The 20310-nt window shown below is 41.8% G+C and overlaps 2 protein-coding genes and 1 long non-coding RNA gene across 9 annotated transcripts in view; 1 reads left to right on the forward strand and 2 right to left on the reverse strand.

The window, feature by feature from the left end:
- The window catches only part of MANBA (mannosidase beta), a 67062-nt gene extending 55796 nt beyond the window's left edge, over nucleotides 1-11266 (reverse strand). The window contains exon 1 of one of the 2 annotated variants that reach the window (XM_056327437.1): nucleotides 2751-3028. In XM_056327437.1, coding sequence (XP_056183412.1) covers nucleotides 2751-3014 — 264 coding nt within the window. In that variant the 5' untranslated portion in view covers nucleotides 3015-3028. Of the gene's footprint in view, nucleotides 1-2750; nucleotides 3029-10022 lie in introns of those variants that run through there. The other variant, XM_056327447.1, reaches the window with a different exon arrangement.
- LOC130144233 (uncharacterized) lies at nucleotides 3490-19911 on the forward strand. The gene is made up of 2 exons (XR_008820066.1): nucleotides 3490-3617; nucleotides 13828-19911. It is a non-coding gene; the product is annotated as an uncharacterized LOC130144233 (long non-coding RNA).
- The window catches only part of UBE2D3 (ubiquitin conjugating enzyme E2 D3), a 36654-nt gene continuing 34973 nt past the window's right edge, over nucleotides 18630-20310 (reverse strand). For all 6 annotated transcript variants that reach the window (XM_056327542.1, XM_056327520.1, XM_056327569.1 and 3 more), the window contains exon 7: nucleotides 18630-20123. In XM_056327542.1, coding sequence (XP_056183517.1) covers nucleotides 20078-20123 — 46 coding nt within the window. In that variant the 3' untranslated portion in view covers nucleotides 18630-20077. The remainder of the gene's footprint in view (nucleotides 20124-20310) is intronic.

Here is a 20310-nt window from a genome sequence, read left to right on the forward strand (position 1 = left end):
AGAAATAATGAGCACTGAAGAAACAGAGCAACCAGTGCTCTATGCCTCTAAAATTCAGGCTGTGTGCGTGCTTTTGTATAAATAGGAATATAGGAGTATGATTTTAGGCAGCTGCGTTTGAAAACATTTAGTCATAAGCATTTTCACTGCAATGAAGAAACCTCAGGACAAACATCTGAGCCACTCTTTGCAGCATAAAGCCACGCACTGCAATAACAAATTATGTCACCGACTCCCTCCAAACAACACAGGTTTGCTGCTTTGCAGAACGCAACAACTGGTGGCAGGGATTGATTACATTTAACACTATCTGTGATAGATTTAAAATCTGCCGAGGTTGCTCTTGTATTTTGGTATGTTCTCCCATTTATCTTTTAAACAAAAATGTGATTTTAAAACAATACAGTTATCCTGGTGCAAATATTTCTGTGAATGCTTCTTTCCATAAACTGGGCTTTGCTAAACTAAGAATGGGCTTAAATTGATCTTACGTTACCTGTACACACCTATACATAGAAACAAGTTGGCTCATCCTGAGCTTGGAACTAGGCAGACACCAGCTGGGTCCAGTCCAGAGGTCAAGCAACCACGCTAGTGAAGTATTTCAGTTAACTCAGCTCCTCGGCAGAGTGTACTAATTCTACTACCAATTTAGCAACAGTTTCCAGACTACAGCAGGTTCAGGCACGACCATATCACCACGTGTCTGGAGCAAGTTCATGCCTGTATTCACATAAACATGTTCCAAGTGTCCACAACCAACCATCATCGATTTAATTAGCCAGGCAATCCATTAGCAAGACCCATGCTGCTGGCCAGCAGGCTGACTAAGCTTTCAAGCCTCTCTGCAGGCTTGGGATTCTGCCCAGGCAGCACATGACAGTTCATGATCGCAGCCTCATTTCCAAATATTATACTGCTGCTTAAAATGACTAGAATGACAAGTCAGTTTACAGCAATGCAGCTAAATTAGCAATCACATTTTCTAACTTCCTAAGAGTACATAATGTGAGTAGATAAATGTGAGTCTTTCATTACGTCATTATCTTGCATGCATGAGTCAGTGCATTGGTCACAGCTTCTCCTGAATGATTATTCACACTTCTTATAGCAACACCTCCCAGCAAAGGCAAACATCTGAGACATTCAGTTTATCTTATGCACTTTTGCATGGGAGAAACTGGCACAATTCTCTTCACTGATTCTCCATATATAGTCTACCTGCCCACTGCACTTTTTAAAACTTTAGGAAAGCTATTTTTAAACCTTAAATGTTCAAAATGTCACGTCACTTAGCACACAGATGTTCAAACAACAGACCATCATGGCTCAGCTTAGTGTATTCACTTTTCCAATGTTGGCTATTTCTATTACCTGGCAATGACACTCGTTGGAATCTATTATTAGTACTGGGATTCCCAACCTATGGCAACACAGAATACTACTAAAATTATCCTGCCTGAAATGGCATCACTTTCTATTTATACCTCTGTAGCTTTAGTCAGAGTAGAACAGGAAAATAATCTGGAGAATAAAAATTACAGAAAATATAAAATGTATGCATACAAAATGTATTTTTAAAATGCTTCACAAGAAACGCAACATTGGTACCACAATAAATACAATACATAGATATGTCTGATGTACTCAGACAACATATGACAGTACTTCACATTTTCTAGTACAGAAGTGTATTTATCAGTTTTATAGAGGATAACTTCACTATGTTTTATTTCTTTTCCTTGTTCAAAGTACACATTTCACTTTCCACATGCTTCCTTTTAAAAAGGCATCTTATTTTAACAATGACCCAGTTAATGCCACAGCTCGTCAGGTCCAAGCGACAAGCAGCTTACGCTGCTATCAGGGGATCTGGCTACTAACCTAAAACAGCAGTTTTGTTCATTTGTCCCAGAAAGTGGCCACTGTGTTTTCATAAATCTAAAAACTAAAAGAGACAACTGTAACCAGAAGCAGCAATGCTTCTTAGAAGTGTTAAAGGAGTACCTAGTCTTTTAAAGGAAAGTTTTATACTCATGTTTCAGAACACACTTCCCTTAGGCAGCACGCAGGTATCCAACCTCAACTGTTGCATGTGCTCTGCAAGTATTAAAAGGGATTTTTAATGGACTGAAATCCCTAGATTTCTTGCATCAACAAGCCAAACTTCACCAGGGCGGGTTTAGCTTTTCATTCTTTTGAGGCAACATTGTAGGCAAACCTGACTTACACAGGGTGATGCTTACTGTAGGTATCTGGTGTCAGCACCTTGGTTCCGTGCCAGAACCACAGTCTCACACAGCAGAGCACGGGCTTGCACTTGTATCCTTGGCCCGACCCGGGACTGCTCCGCCGTGGGTAGCCTCAGTTATCCACCTGAGGACACTGCAGCCACCAAGCCCTGTGCCACTCGAGGGGCTAAGCGGAACAAAGTCTGCCTGCCGCATCAGCCACGCCAGCAAAGCCGGAGGGGTTGAGGCGGCTCCCGGGACAGAGCGATGTTTGGGGGGGGTGAAGGGGCTGCCTTTAGCCACACTCCTGCAGACCCCTCACAGGGGCTCGGCTCATTCCTTTCGGCAGGCTGCCCACGGCGAAGCCGCACGGCGGATGCGAGGCTCCTCGGGCGCCATCTCACCGCGGCTCCCTGCCCGGCCCTGCCCGCCGCGCCTCAGGCGCCGCCAGACTCGGCCCCGCCGCCGAAGCCGCCGCCGAGGGGGAGCCGGCGAGCAGGGCGCGGCTGCCTACCGTACCTGGATGAGGCCCCGGCGGTGCAGGGCGGTGTGCACGCAGCCCGGCACCTCCCCTCGGAGCACCACCGAGCCGTTCGCGTTGCCCAGCCGCCAGCTCCCCCGCAGGCTGCGCACCTCCGGGCCGCCCGCGGCCGAGGCGCCGGCCCGCCGCGCAGTCGCCAGCAGTAGCAGCAGCAGCAGCAGCAGAGCTCGGCCCGCAGACAGACGGCATGGCGGCCGCCAGGAGCGAGCGGGCGGCCCCGGTGGAGCGGCGCTCCCCGCCATGGCCCGCGGAGGCGCAGCTGCAGGACGACAGGCGGCCGGGCGGGGGGGTTACCGGCCCCGGCGGCCCCCGGCGGCCCAGCCGCGTCCTCAGAGAGCCGGGGCGGTGCTTCGGGCCGTTAGCGACCGTTGGGGGTGGGGGCGGGGCGGGCGCGCGCCTCCTCCCGCCGCCCGTTAACGGCTCCTCAGGGCCGGCAGGCCGCTGGGCGGCGGGAAGCAAAGATGGCGCCGGGGAGACGAGGCGGCGCGGCCCCTGGCAGCACGGCCGGCCCGCCGCGGGGAGGCTGGGCCCCGCCGAGCGCAGCCCGCGCTGGGCACCCCTTGCCGCCCCCTCCCCGGCTAAAGCGGTGACGGGCCCTCGCACCGCCCCCGCCCGCCCGGCTGCGGGAGCCGGTGGCGCAGCGGGGGGCGGGCAGGCGCACCAGCAGCTGAGGAAAGGCGGGGAAAGGTGCTTGGGTTTGGTTTTTTTTCCTCCGAAGAGAGGTTGAGTGGAACGCTGATAATAGGAGCAGTATGAGATGACAGATCTTCCAAATGTGCTTGGAGCTCTAGAAAAGTGCAGTAGAGTGGGAGGAACGAGGAGCAGCTGTGACAGCCCCGCAACAGGTACTCTCAGTATTGGCTCCCTCAAACCATGAGGTTTTATATGGCCTCAGGCTTCCACCTTTCCCCCCATAAAATTAGAGGCATATAAAACCAGAACAAACATCATGAAGATCTAAAAAAAAAATACTCTGGTTTCTCATAAAGCAGTGCTAGCACAGTTACTGTGTTTTTTCTTTATAAAAATTGAGTATGTTCATCTGCAAAGGAGCAGAAGGGTGAGCTCCAAAGAAACAACTATGGTACCACACTGCAGCTTTCCTAGCTTTATCCCTTCATTCACAGCCCAAACCCAGGAATTAAAGCAACAAGCTCTTAAAGGGCTCAGTAGATGGAGGGAAAGGCTGTCATGGCCTGGAGTACTCTTTTAGGGGTAGCCAGCCACCTTACTTCATGCTGTTTCCACAGAACCCTGGTGCAGAGGGGCCTAGATCACCTCTGTGAACCGGCCATGTGTCATACCATGGCATGGCTGTACTTCATGGAGCTGTTCCTCCAGATGAAGCTGCACAGCAGGTGGAAAACAGCTGTGCCATCCACTGAATCTCATCTCACCACACAGAAAAGTGCTCAGATACTCTCACAGTTCCAAGAGGGAGTAGCCCACTAGGTTGTGACCGCATAGCACAGAAGAGCAAGAACCTTCGAGACCAGATTCCCTGTATGCCTGCTCAGCTGAGAACACATTAGAAAGTATTGGATACAAATAACTATTCCCTTCACAGCTCACTGTGAAATTGAAAATGTTTGTTCCACCAACCACTCCATTACTTTAGTCATTTTGGAGTGGGTTTTGATTTTTTGTTTTATTTGGTTTTGTTTATTCTTAAAGCATGGTTGATTCAATGGATGTTCCATTTGGATTTGTGTAATTTTTACTTCGTTTATGAACCAGATCAGAATCTTAGTCAGGCAGGTGATTTGCAGTCTCAGAGTATACTTAAGTGAGGTGAAATATTTAAAAATGGAAGATCTTGCAAATTCCTTTAAAACAGTAATGCTACCAGTAAGTGTCACTTGTCTCCCTGTTACTATATGGTTGTTATTTTTCTTTTAACAGAAGTCTCAGGTCACTGTGCACACAAAGAAAGCAAACTAACTGCATGATTACTACTACACGTGATTCTGCATAGAAATGCAACTGATAGTATTCAAAGAAACTCCAGTTAACTGCAGGACTTTATTCAGTTTTTCCATTTCTGTACTTATGTCTTCTTATTGTCTATAATTATAGATTGTTAAATTTAAGGAGGAAAGAATACATAAAGCACCTTGGGATGCTAAAGATTTAGTTAGTTTAACAACATATATGCAATTAAAAACACCAAATTAGGTAAGAAGAAAGTGTGACTGACAAACATGCTGCTGCACCTGGTATGTAGCACAGGGTGCAATAGTGAACTCCAGATGAGAATGGGGATACTAGAGTTGTTTTAGCTCGTGGCTTTCACACAGCTAATTCAGCACACTATAAGAACCCACCCAAGTTAGGTCTTTAAAACATAACTGAACATGGTCAACGTCTCTATATTTTCGACCCAAAGCCTTTCGAGCTGACAACCCTTCATTTCAATACAACATAAAATGCCAGAAAGAAAAAGTACATGATATAACCACAGGTGATTTTTTCATCTGTGGGAGCATGGCGGGGGGAAGCGGGGGGGGGCACAGTTCTGAGGCATACTGGTCCAAGAAGAGAAACAGTAGCTGCTCTTTTTGTCACTCTGAAAAAACCTCTGCTACCAACTTCAAAAAGGAATGGCTAGGACCCATACTGTTTGGCAGCAGAACTCTGTGCAGAAATTTAGCTGTTGGAACAGTTACTCTGTGTGTATTTTTAAGACTGAGTAACCCACATTCAGTATACTGACTGAAATACAGGTCCTATTTTGGTTCAACTCCCAGACATCTTTTAGTGAGGTTGGCAGAAAAGGCCATCATCGTAGATCGAGTTACCCCCCCAACTGGCTTTGCATGTTGTAGAATTCAGTTAAAAACTAGTATCTTCTCACCTTTAAAAGTTCAGACTATAATAAAAACATTACACATTAATAGTAGAAAGCCTGTTTCTGCCCTCATCTGTCAATAAGTAATGCTTTCAGGAAAATCAAACATTTCTGTGTTATTTTCCTTAAATTCACTCATACAACACTAAAAGCATTTTAACACTGTAGTGCTGCTTGAGAGATCTTATAAGATATTATTTCTCAAGAAGCAGATCTACAGAGAATTAAGTTTTAATGCTACCGAAGTACTGCAAGCTGGCTTTTTTTTTTTTTTTAATAAATCTTTTTCAGCAAGTCACGTGGTAGCTTCCCAGTAAGAAGGAAACTGCATTTCAAGATGTTTACTGTACTTCCGTGTTTTCTTTGCCTTTTATTTTTTCTGCTGAAGACTGACTGGAGCAACACACAGAAAAAAACCCTCAACCTAAAAACAATGCTGTAATTTAGTATTCTGAGAACATGCTGTTTCCTTGTTCAAAGCTTGTAATTAAGTTAAATCATGTGTCATTTTCATGTCCCAGTCTTAGGGGTTGTTTTTTGTTTGTTTGAGGGTATTTTTTAAAAAATGTTTTTACTGTTTAAAGATTCAAGAGTCATTGAAGGCTCTGGTTTTATCTTTTAAAATCTTGAGACACAAAGCAAGATCTTTTGTATGGCTTTCTTTTACCATGTACCACAGTCAGTCTCTTTCTGAAATGCCACAAATTTAGGTTACTACAATTCTGACTTAAAGAACATACACTTGCAGTATCATAATCAACTAAGACAAAAAGCTGAAGGCAAAACCATGCCTTTGGCTCTATTAGAGTAAATTCAGAGCGATTCCATGGAATCTGCCCAAATTCTACTGTCTTAATCCAGAACTCTTTTGTTTGCAATTGCTATGCAATCTCTGTCATCGCAACAGCCTGCTGCAGTTTTCTCTTTCAAATTCATGTTCTATGAGTTCATGCAGAAGGTATTAAACAAACAGGTTCTCACAGATTTGGGTGCAGTAGTTTAAGATATTACTGCCCCCACCTGTCCACCCTGTACCATTCTTCTGCTGAAGGTTACCACCTCTGAAGCAAAACAGGACCTGTGTTCACACCAGTCCATATCACGGCTTGCTATCTTTTGGTAACCATACACCACTGCGGATACTACCACCACATGCCATTTGTCAAAGATGCAAAACAACTAAAAGATCACCTGCTTTTGAAAACTTTGCACAGATGCAGCAATATTGATGCAGACATGTTGGATAAATAGTGGTGTAAAAGTGGACTGGTGTTTATAGGACTAAATAGCTCCAGACAGTACAGCACATCTGTATGCAAGCCCTACAGCTCCTCAGCATAATGCCTGTCCTTTGTTTCATGACTGCCTCTGCAAAACATAGAACTGCTATGCAAAATAGTTACTCTCTGGGCTGGCATAAAGGCAATAGGGTGCAGAGAGCCCTCCAGGTAAGGATTTTTAAAGGACAGACAGCAAAAACATTTCAGCCATTATTCTGTATTTATCTTGAATTCCGTCCAAAAAGGATGTTAAAAATAAAATGAGGAAATAAGTTAACATTGCTTTTAGATGAGGACACTATTGATACATCACTAGAAGAGAACATTGTGCTAGGTTATCATGAACAAAATACAGAACAAGAATCTAAATGGTAGGCCTAAAATTTCTTTCATAATTATTGTAAAGTCTGTAGGTCATTGTAAGGGAATTTTCTTAGCAGACAAAATTACTCAACACTAACAACCACAAGTAATTAAAAATAAGTACGTGGAAGGGAAGCTACTGCTCCAGGCAAATGCTATATGGAGGAGAAAAAGAAAAAAAAAAAGTAATAATTTTAAAATTGCATAAGCAGAAAGGCAGGTGATACCTTGAGTATATTCTTAAAACTTCATCAGGTATCCAGGGCAAAAGCCTGTATTTATTCTTCTACAAAACATCTTGGTTTGAGATGGGCTCAAACAACAGGATATAGGTTTGGGGTCATCACCTTCCATAGCACAGACACAAAAAACATAAGGATCTTAAAAGCCAGCATGACTAGATTTCTAAAGACAAGTTCTTTAGAAGGTGGAATTCCCATAGCTTTTATCCGCTTCAATGTATAAGCAATTTTGAAACACTCCTGATCTGTTTGTAAGATTATGTAACATTGACCAGTGTCATTTACCCTTTATCTCATGAGCAGTGAAGTCAGTCTTAAAACTAGGCATGGTGCTGTCCAAGCTCTCCATGAACTCTCATTAAAACTTTCTTAAAACTTATCTAGCATGAAACCTGATTATCTGGCACTCAATAGGAAATCAGGAGTACGTATGGGGGCATGATGAAGCAGCTTGCTTAGCCTTTCTTAAAGGTCTAAAACGATAGACAGTCATCTGTGACCACAACACAATGTATGACTTGTCCCTAAATGTCTAAAATTAAATCCCTCAAAACATGGGTATCACAGGTAACAAACCATTTCTCCCACGAGGAAGTCTGAGAGGCTTCACCAAGTCTTACTAACGCTGTGTAGTTCTCTTGGCATTTTTCCAGCTGAGTGCAAGACATACCAGATTATGATAAACATGAAACATATATCCAGCCTACTGTTTTAATGAATGTTTTCCATGCAGGTGACTGTTGTGAGAATGTAAAACAAAATAAATATATAGCTGATAAATTGGACGATTAAACTGAAATGGATTTGGAGCTGCCAAAACAACTGGGAGCTGCATTTCTTCTTCTAGCTCTGTCACTCCAGACAAACCACTGCGGCAGGGCAGGAGCACTAGGACAAACTGCCCATTTATTTCCGAAAAGTTACCCTAATGCAAACACCAGGGAATATTAAAAATAATTTTACTGAATACTGTGGGTACATTTTTTCCCCCTCTTGAAAGATTAATGATTATTTCAGCACCTACAAGAATTGCCAGAATTCTTGATCAATGAAGTCCCCACTGAATCCCCTCAAGCCCCACTTACACAATAGTGTAAGCCAAGAGCCTTGCTACATACAAAAAAAAAGATCTTCACTTGTCTGAATGATTCCAGTGCAAACACCTTGGGTGATGGAACTACACCCTCATGCAGTCCACGGCGCTACATACCACATTGCTCACTGCACTGGTACAAACGTCTCAGGAGTAAGTTACAGAAATTGACTCATGCACATTCATCAAGCAGACATACTTTTTAATATGGGCTGTATTTTTTTCCCAAAATGACTTAGTACATAAGTAACAGTAAAAATACTACTTTATACATACCCATCTGTACAAAAAAGCATTAAGTTTGATTCTTATTGTAACAAAAAAGGAAAGACTACCACAGTAAATGAAGAGAATAAGGAGTACTAGAAGGATCATAGAGTATCTCAAGTTGAAAAGGACCCATAAGGACCAAGGCCAACTCCCCACCCCTCACAGGACTAACTATATGACCAAGTGTCATCCAGATTCTCCTTCCACTCTGACAGGCTTGGTGCTGTGACCACTTCTCTGGAGGAGCTTGTTCCAGTGACCAGCCATCCTCTCAGTGAAAAAACCTTTTCCTAATGTCCAATTTGAACTTCCACTGACACAGCTTCATTCAATTTTCTTGTGTCTTGTCATAACTCATACTATAACTACAGATTTGTTGTTTTGGTACTAGTCAAAATGTATTTTGATACTTGCACTGGAAAGCAGGCAGGCAGTAATTCTATGGCTAGAAACATAATAAAGAGCCTTAGGAATTTGAAAAGAACCTTGCCCCTTCAGCTCAGTCCTTGGCAAAAGAAGGGCCCCAACCTCTTCAGGGAGTGGCCACATTAAGATAACTACTCACACCCATTTTGTTTACAGCTAAATTCACAGCCCAGTGGATGCAAATAACCTGGTGCACAAATTATTGCCTATAATTTTGATAGCTGCTGCAAGCGTCACCTTTCCATGGAAGAGCTCTGCCTTCTCACCACTAGGGCTGCAGACAGGCATAAAGGCAACAGCAGCCTGTAAGAAAGGATCTAAAAAAGGCAAGAAATCACTGCTTGGAATGCTCTAAGATTATTTCAGGAAGTGCAAAGATCTTCAGCTAGTCTAAACTGGTAAGGAGGAAAGCTACACTACAACTTCAATTAACCCTTTGATTATAAACACTCAGCATGCATTTTGATGTCTATAGAATATTTCACGGAAGTGCCACAATATTATGAAAGTATTTTAAGCTTTAATTATTACTGAGTTAGAGTGAACAGCCACCTAAGTTTTTCACGCTTTCCACATATTAGCCAAATGAACAGCATTCAGCAAACAATCATTTCAAAAGGTATGGTACTCTGTTAAAAGGGCTGCTTCACCACAGGAAGCTGTCAGGACTCCACAAGGTTATTAAGCACTTACAAGATTCAAGATGCAAAACCATCTTAAAAACTTACCTGTCAATAAAGGTTCTATTATGTTGATTCTCTCAGCATTTTTTTGAATACAGTTTATCAGCAGTGGTCATATTGACAAATACAGTTTTAAAAGCCTGGAACTCTGCGCTGAGGAATTTCAATCACACACAAAAAAATTACTTAAAGCTATTAAGAAAATAATGTAGGTAATTTAGTCTAACGAGGTAGTTAAAGATGCCTAGCAAGTTGACAAAAATTTTTCCTCACTCTGGAGTCCTCCATAGCTGGTCACAGCCACGAAGGTTTACTTGGGAGGACAGAAGGGTACAACTGAGCTTCCTTCTGCCACCTCCTGCTTTGGCAGTTAACTGTGGACAGCTTACTACTGACACGAGAAAGCCACTGAATGACTAGAAAGATTCACTCATTGTTTAGTGAACATCTTGGTCACGATCTGGAGATTTTTCAAGACCTCTTCTGTTTCGTTGTGTTCTCTTAATACCAAGGATGCTGATCCACTGTTTATCCTTCCAGCTTCCCGGCAGTGACCTATAATCTTGTAACCACAAACTACGATTACTGCTACTTCCTCCTAGCACAAGCTTTCCAGAAAAGCTTATCAGTTAGCTGCAGCTGGCTGCCCTCTCCACTGTCCACACCTTAAATTATTCATGATGTATGTGTCAGCATATGCTATGTGGTAACTTCTCTAAACATTCAGTGAGACTGAGAACCACTGAGCTCTTCCCCTTCACTCTGTCCCCACGTAGGTGAACTCTGGCTTCCTAATCCTAGTAACATGGCAGTTGTTTCGCCTATACTCATCTAACCTAAAAACTTAACAAAGTTTCTTCATCCACTTTTTCCAGTATTTTTACAAGCTCTCCTGCTCTCAACTAGAACCACTGGAACAATTAAAAGATTATTTTCTAAGTTACCCTTCCCCCTTTCTTCGTGCTTTGCACCTCAAAAGGCATTACCTGCCCTAGCAATTGTATCAAATACTAGTTCATAATATAGGAGCACTCAAGAGTCCCCAGGCACTGCCTAGCTAAGTTACATGAAAGACATTCCCCATAGATCAGGGAAGGCAGCAAAAAAGCCCTATCTGGTAGGGTAGGCGTACCGCAAGGAATGGGCAAAGACAAGCTCCCGTCTCTAAAGGGTGGAGACCAACATTGCCGGGTGGCTGCGGGAAGCAAAGGTCAGGAGGGTTGATGGTCAGCTACAACCTATTTCTGCATTGGGTCTGCTGCTCTGTGAAACAGATGTTCTAGCTTCAGTTAAGCAGCAAATCGCAACTTCTCTTTTCATCTTCCTCTTTTTTTTTTTTTTTTTTTTCCCCTCTTCCACCTCTGTAAAGGACAGCTTAATGCATGTGGCCAGTAAGATACCACATTAAGGGGGAAAAAAAAAAAACCAAACCACCAAACTGTTTCAAGGAAATAGTTTTAAAAGTTCCAGGGTAATGCTTTCCACAAGGCTATGTTTTCATTCTGAAAAGCTAGAATGTTTTCCTGCATCAGTCATATCAGTATCAGAAAGAATACTACGTGCAAAAATAATGTTTCAGGGTTACCTGCATTTTCTTAAAGCTTCAGTTATATCATTTATGGTTAATCCAAACAATGCATTTTTACTTCTTTCCCAATTTAGAAAATATTAAGGCTATGAAAACTCACATCCTTTGCACTGAAACAGTAATTCTGAGTGTGAAGCGCAGCACATATGAAGTAGGAGTGCAAAAAAAGCCTAGCTAAATTGAGTAACAGACACCTACCTACGTCCGCTCTAATTCAATTGCTTGTCATTGTGTGATGCTTGAAGTGCAGCTTTCAATGAATTTGGAATGGATTCTCAGGAAACAAATCATTATGTAAACAAGACTTAGAGATACAACTCAAACTGTAAAACCACTAAGAGCAGTCAGTACAGTCTACAATAGAAATGGGATCACAATCCATTTACACAAGGAAGTTCTAACTCTTACGCTTGTTAGACTGTCTGCACTTGTCCCATGGCAGCTTGTTACTGAGCTTAGAACTCCTTCCCAAGCAAACCATGAGCACTCAAACTAAAATATTTTTATACTACAAAAATTGGGGTCAAAGGAGGCTTACGCTAGTGTACATTGTATGTGCTTAACTGCACACTTTGGCTTACACATTTCAGTTAACTTCTCTTTGTAAATAAACAGTAAGAAACTTTGTCCTGCTTTTATAGTACTACTCACCAATGTAAACCCTCCATCTTCCGAGTGTATGAAAACCCCATCATTATTTATGCAAAGCTAACTGTATTAAGCACCCCAACTATTGAAAATCCCAAAGATTTTATAGCATTACCACTACATAAAAAAATAATAGTTTGCAAAATAAGCTTATGCAAAGCCACATTCATTCTCTCTTAGGAGTCTTTTATTTATTTCTATTACATGTACCAGCAGACTTTCAGAATCACACAGTGGCTTAATACACACTAATGACACACTACCTTTATAAGCTTATGTCGTAAGATTTTCTACTCTTTATTGCATCACTGAAGCAAGAAAACCTCCTCCAAACACCTATTTTAATTAAACTGGCTAAAGTATTTCTATAGGGTTTGTCCTCAGGCCCTCAAAAAAAAAAAATAAATCTCAACCTCTCAAGGGCTCAGCACTGTGGGTTCTAACAGAAGTCCCCTGAAACTTTAAGGAACTAAATCCTCACTGAGGTTTGCAGTAAGGAGAAAGGGTGGAAGAACACAAGTACACAAAAGCTGAACAAAACATACAAACAAAAACCCAGTAAAATTCGTACTCCCGAGTTTGTCAAGGCACGTATGTCAATTACATCAGACAGATATGCTTAAGAGGTGCAAGACTAAGGGACTTCTCACAGAAACAGGGATGGAACAACTCAGTCACAAATACTAAATTCAATTTGCCAGCCAGCACTAATCCATTCTATAAAATGATATATCAGTGCCATGTTTCAGAAATTGTCTTGTTCTCCACTAAGTTACCTAAGAACTCCTACAGTCACTAATATTGATACTTTCCACAATGCTCATCTGAGTACAGACACAAAATCTAGTCCCTTATGAAGAAGAGATCTGGACCTCTTACTCCAGTAAGAGCATTCCAAACCTCGCCATAGGAAAAAATAAAATGGCTCTATTGAACAGATCCTTCAGTTTCTAAGATATCTGTGAATTAAGTTTTCCTCATTCACTGTCAGAGCAGGATTAATACCATGGCAAAGAAACTGTAAACCTTGTTTTAGCAAAAGTATCCTTCCCCAAAGAATTATCAGCTTCATACTGAACAGTGGTCTTTGCCAGAGCTACGACTGACAACACCTTTGCTATTTACCTTCACAAATTTTATCAGGAGGAAGGAGTTACAGACTCCCACTAAGCTCTGTACATAAGGTTGCAAACTGCAGCTCCTTGTTTAGATGCCAAGAGGATCTGAGCTGCACAGCCAGTCAGTAAAAAGTTGTTCCAGAAAATTCCCTTAAAAAAGGAAAAAAAAAAAAAAAAAAACCCACAAAAACCAAAACAGACAGGACTCATGACTATATGGACACTTTTCTTTTTAGACTTGCATCAAATACTGTGAGATAGGATGTCCTGAGGCTTACCTGGCCAGAGGGGGAAAAAAAAGCATAGGCTTCTCTTTTCCTCAACATAGATGAAACTGTCACACTGAGCGTTTTATCAATGTTTTCTAAGATAAGAACATCACCAGTTAGGCAGTTCTCTTCAAGAACACAGGAGACAGCTTAACTTGTGCATTCCCTCTAATGAAGCATGACATCACATCCAACAGACTAAATTTATGTCAAAATTCCCATCTCAGGTGAAAGGAAAGGCATTTCCAAATTCTGTCTCCACAACCCCAGTATGCCAAAGCAGCTTTAGCAGAACCAGCCGCCCAGCTGCCCCGCCAGCATTCCTCCTGCAGGGAGGGAGAAGCATCAACCATCTTCGAAGCAACTGATCATACTCCACACATTAAGTCTGCGATGGGACAATATACAGTTCATACCGAGATGAATGAAGCTGAGGCAAAAGGCAGAACTACCTAGGTGATTTGCAAAGCCTAGGATTCTTGGTGTTTCTGCCTCCAGCTCCTGAACTGGAACCAATCTCAACACCAGTCACTTAAAGAGAGCAGCCTGCCCTCCCAGATCAGGTAAAACCCCAGATTAAAGATCAGTTAAAAGCTGCTGCAAAACAATGTGTTCTGATCAATACCGTATGACTCCTGATGAAACTTCCCCCCTCACAAGCTAAAAACCTTTACTGTTTGAAGATACTGAATTCCCACCAATGTTTCCAATGGAAAGACAGAAAAGAAAAAAAAGGTATTTTAGGCAAACAGGATGTTTACCAGACATCCTTAAAAAATTCTTGAGTATTACTTTACACGAAGCTGTCCTATCAAATTCACTGTTTCATTTCTGGCACCTGTCACTATAAAGATTATGTTTGTCACCTCTTCTAACCCGAGACTGAGAGCTGCTCTAGAAATGCTTATAGAAGTTACTGCTGCTTACCTGGAAGCTACTAAACCCCAACTTCCCCCCCCCAGCTGATACATATTAAACAAACCGCATGTCACCTCACCACAGTACACAAAAAAGCTGACAGCTTTGAACTACCCCTGCAAAAGCCTGAGAGCTTGCTTCTAAATGACACAGGAGACCAAAGTTACTGCAACCATCACTGAGAACAGTATGTCACAATTTATGGGCACTGGCTAAACAATCATATAAGACTTAAAAACTCTTCACACATGCCTGAAAAAGCTCGCCCGTCCACACTCCGAACTGCTCCACCAGAACCACTATTCTTTGACAGGCTAGCCTGACACTTAAAATTACAGTTTATCAACGGTATTATTCCAGATTACTTTGAAGCCAAATAGTTTTACAGTAGTCTGCGTGAACTGACAGCCAGGCATTTTCACCTCACAGTAATATGGGCAGCCAGTGTTTACCTTCCATACCTTCCCTTTACACCCCACCTTTACCCAGTTTTGTTTCCTGGATTACCATGCTTTCTCTGCATCGGTCCTGCACGGTTACCAATGTATAAGCCCTCATAGCAAAAACATTTCAGCTGTCATGCCAACTGCCTTTAAATATACAACAATTGTCTACCAAGATCCAAATCCAACAGTTCTCCCAATTTATGCCCATTTTATATTTATGTTGCAGGCACTGGGGTAAAATAGCATCCATTCAATGACACCAAGAACTGAACAGCATAAAGCTAATTATTCCTATGAGTATACGAGTAAGCAGCGTAAATTTTCAGGCTTGGAGGAATTAGTGTAACCTGTGTTCTAGTGAAATAATCTATGCCTTAAGATCCTTTATTGATCACAGACTATTAGTCTTTCCATTGTTCTAGTGCTCATTCGTGTCATTTAACGCTACTGGAGACAGATGTCTTAGTCTAGTTTTCATGTATAGAACTACACAGAAACCAGGAAAAGAAACTTTTTTTTTACATCTATAAACACTGCAAGAAATTTTCAGCCGATTCCCAACTTTTACTATGCTATAAGTTTTATTAGGGACTTGCCAGACAGATTTCTTCTGAATTACTAGCCACATCTGACAGACCTATGGCATCTGCTTCAGATGACAGTGTCAGTTATAAAATAACTAGTATTTTACAGTGAAGGATTTCACAGAATGGTCAGGGTTGGAAGGGATCTCTGGAGATCATCTAGTCCAACCCCCCTGCTAAAGCACGTTCACCCAGAGCAGGTAGCACAGAGCCATGTCCAGGCATGTCTGGAATGCCTCTGCAGAAGGAGACTCTACAGCCTCTCTGGGGAGCCTGTTCTGTCACCCTCAAAGTAAAAAAAGTTTTTCCTCATATTCAGGTGGAACTTCCTGTGTTTCAGTTGGTGCCCGTCACCCCTTGTCCTGTCACTGGGTACCACTGAAAAGAGCCTGGCCCCATCCTCTCGACACCTGTCCCTGCTTCAACACATTGCTAAGATGCCCTCTTACTCTTCCCCAGGCTACACAGGCCCAGCTCTCTCAGCCTGTCCTCATAAGGGAGATGCCCCAGTCCCCTCATCATCTTTGTAGCCCTCCGCTGGGCCCTCCCAGTAGTTCCCTGTCTCTTTTGACCTGGGGAGCCCAGAGCTGGACCCAGCACTCCAGGTGCGGCCTCGCCAAGGCAGAGCAGAGGGGGAGGATAAGCTCCCTCGACCTGCTGGCCACAGTCCTCCTAATGCACCCCAGGATGCTACTTTGACCTTCTTGGCCACCAGGGCACACTGCTGGCTCATGGTCAGCTTGCTGTCCACCAGGGCTCCCAGGTCCTTCTCCGCAGAGCTGCCTTCCAGCAGGTCAACCCCAGCCTGTACTGGTGCAGGGGGTTGTTCCTCCCCAGGTGCAGGACCCTACACTTGCCTCTGCTGAACTTGATTAGGTTCCCCTCCACCCAGCTCTCTGGCCTGTCCAGGTCTCGCTGAATGGCAGCGCAGCCCTCTGGTGTGTCAGCCACTGCTCACAGCTTTTGAAACAAAATGGCAAGAGAGAACAACTGAAGGGAGGCTGCTGAATACAATTTAAAGAGTTATTTAGAACATTTCCAGTGAATGTTTAAACCATTAGGTTACCCATTTAATTAATGCCAATTCCTTTTTGCATAACTATCAAATCTAACAGGACTGGTATAGTACATCTGCACACCTATATACTGACTAGTTGTCTTTTATTTGCCAGCTTGTAGTTCCATGCCTCCATAGCAATCAGACCTTACACTGCCATGTTCTGCTCAAAGCCAAACTTTTCAGTTAGCATCCATGATCTTTATATAAAAACTATGCGCAGTGCAACTGAGTAAATGTTTATACACACATTAATGTGTTTATACTCATTTTTTCAACCAATACAGAAGATGTGTGTGTCTGAGCAGACAGGGGAAAAAACAATATCCCTAAGCAATGCTACAGATCAAGTTTTTCCGCACATCCTGAAAAAGACTCATGTGCTTAAAGCCGTTGAAAGTTTAAGTTAAATTTGAATATGCTGACTAGAATAGTGTTGTCAAACTCAAACCCCATTTAAACACAGCAAGAAGTCCTAAAAAAATTATTCCAGAAAAACTATAGTTTAAGTGTTTTCCTTGTTACATGTTTGTTAAATCTTAGAGCTTTAGCTTGACACTTTGTTCTCAATAGTCTCAAATAAAAAACATTAAAAGAGATTTTATTCAATATAAGACTTCTAGGATTGAGCTGGTCCCTGGGTTCTTAAGCTATTTCAGGATGATAAAAGCAATAATGAGTCTTTTAACAGAGCTGGACAGGACAACTTACTCCAGTGTTTTCCCAAAACCTTCATTTTTCACATCAAGTTCATATCAAAAGTATTTTTCCCTTCATATGTTTTATAGTAATTAGTATCTACTACATACTTTTTAGACTATCTGTGGTTTTGGTAGGTAGATTACTCACCAAGGTAATTACTAATTAAGCTTTTTGTTTTGGTAAAAGTTCTTAGATTCTTTCATTGTCTCCTTATTAGCTCGTTACCCAGCTCCTCCCCTTGCACTCCCACTTGAGCCCCAAGCCCACATGTAACTTCCGCAGGAAGCCTGCACCAGACACCCAGGCACTGCTTCAAGGACAACACACCTGCCGCTCCCCACTTCACAAAGACAAGGTTTTTAAGTCTCAGCACGACCTCCGGCATGCATATAAAACATCTACAATTCACCCATCGTTCTCCCATTAAAATACACACTTTCTAATTATCAAAAATTATCACAAGACAACTATTACGGATGTACAAGAGAAATACATAGTGGTCCAAACAAGATTTCCATCTTCTGTGTAGTATTTTACTCTTTTCCTTCCCTGACCCTTCCCTGCTCATTCACAGCTACTGCAGTTCTATAGAGCCTGGTGCCTTACATCTGACAAAACATCTTTCTAGTTGATCACACAAGTGATTTCAGTGGCTATGACTCCAAGACAAAGTAATCATCATCAAATTAACAGTTACCAAAAAGGTAAGAGCAACATGTTTGTAAGATTAAAATATAAACTTTTACCTCAGTTGTAATGCTACTGGCAGCTGTATTTTAAGTATATCCAATTTTCCAGCAAAAGGGTGTAAGCAAAAATCTTTGGTTAGCAAAGCAGAAACACCACATTAACTGCGACTTCATCAACAAATTTCAGAACATCATTTCAGTGAGGTATACGCCCTTAAAGAGAGCCCAGGTTTCTAAGTTTCAAGCCAACTAGACTTTAAAGTAAGTTCACTTTCATAGCGTAGAACCAGAACAAACCATGTCCAAACTACATATTCAAATTTTTATAAAAATTAAGGTCTAACATTTATTTTACATCTAGCTTTCCACATCCATGTGGGGACAAGGAATCAATGTACATAACTAAGCAGTGCAAAAGTGGTGCCAGTGTGAAGTCACAGATGCACAATAAAGTGATAGTACAAGACTAGAGAAAATGAAGCTATGGATGGTAAGAATGGAGACCAAAAAAATCAAACAAGGGAAAATATAAAGGAAGAGGGCAGGGAAGAGGAGAGCCGGATGTTTAATAATGCCCTTGTTGCTGCAAAGATAAACTAATGGCACAAGACAATGTTTCTTGTAGAACAAAAATCCAATAGCAACAAGTCTTTATTTATGTTTAGTCACCTGACATGAGGAAAGTGTCTGTTGCATTAAAATAGTCAATGTAAATGGCAGCATGGCTGAACAAGTCCTTTTCAATGGTAACGAACATCCCACATAGTAAAGTCACTTCAACACAGCCTCATGACAATTCCCACATCAAAACAGTACTTTATTTTATATTTTTTTGCCTCATGATTACTCCCACATTAAGATCTTTCAGCTGTCAAGTGTACAAGGCGAAGAAAAAGGTTCTCAGTCAGCAAACACAGGTGCACCAGGAAGTATCTCCACAATACACCACTTCAGATCTGCTGGGTCCCAAGTCCATCCTTGAACGCTGGGCTCCCAGCACCAAGTGTAGCACGCTACTAAGGCTACACTACTGTATTAGCTTATTAATTCTGCATACATCAGGCCGAACAATGTGTCAACCTGCAACAGACTGAGCATTATAACTGAAAACGGCAAAAGATTCACTCTATTGAACTTTACATCATTATTCGATGTTAAACAATGAGGCAAATCCCAACAGTATATACAAAAACCAGCTTTGCTTTTACAAAAGATTTTGTTTCCCATATTGATTAATCCAGGCAGCTAACTCATTGGTTTATGCAACTTTATTGAAGAAAATAAAATCAATTACTAGTAGAGCTATTAGTTGATCACTCATCCATTGACAACTTGCATCATTTATTCAGTGCTATATTAAACAGTGTTTTGGAAGACAGATTAACTAATAGCTCCAGGCCTCCTAACAAAATTTAAATGAATTACAAAAATGTTCTTAGACCCTATTTTGGAATACAAGGGATGTTTGACTTCCAATTTCCATTCTCTGTAAAACAAGAACTGGTCATTCATTTATTGACATGCATAAGATACATCACATTTTCTGTTCTGCTGATGCTATAGATTCAGTACCAATTCTCCAGACACATCAGTTATGAGCAAAAGTATGTAATAAAACCTCAGTTCTCTAACACTGGAAGGTTTGGAACAAGATGGATGTTGCTACAGCAATGTTACTTCTTTGACGGGAGAAAAATGAACATCCATCTCCCCTCCCCCCTTCAGGTGATATCTTCAGTATCTGTTAGAGCAGTGAGGAATGTTTGTTTTTAAATCTCATAACCAACTTAGAATGAAGACATTGGCCACATAATACACATGCTCCATTAAAAAAAAAAATCTGAATCTTGGGCAATTGTTCTTGTGTAACTACTTTACAGATTCTAAAAGCAGTTATTGTCCAAAGCTGGAAGAACTAAAGTCTTCTCAGATGAGCATGTGCATGAATGGAAGGAGGTAAACAAAAAAATAAAAAAGATGAGGTCTGATAGGGGAGCAGCCGGATAAGAAAATCAAAAAAGGAACAGTAATTTAAAGTTTATTCCAGCTATAATGCAGGTTATTCTGACTTTAAGGTAGCATCACATGGCATACTTCTGAGTCCATTCCCGAGATATTCTGTTGTACCTGCAAAGAAAAACAGGAATTGAGTTACTGTCAGCACGAAAATGACAATTTCCTAAACAGCTAATGATTGAGCACCACTTCATCCCTATCTCCCTATTATCTTCACACTAAAAGAAGCCTTTCTACACTAAGATATACTTGAACTGAAAAAAAGAGAACAAATCCCTCCCTAGGCTAACTGGCATAT

This window comes from Falco biarmicus, chromosome 1 (genome assembly GCF_023638135.1).
Source record: "Falco biarmicus isolate bFalBia1 chromosome 1, bFalBia1.pri, whole genome shotgun sequence".
NCBI classification, from domain to species: Eukaryota; Metazoa; Chordata; class Aves; order Falconiformes; family Falconidae; genus Falco; species Falco biarmicus.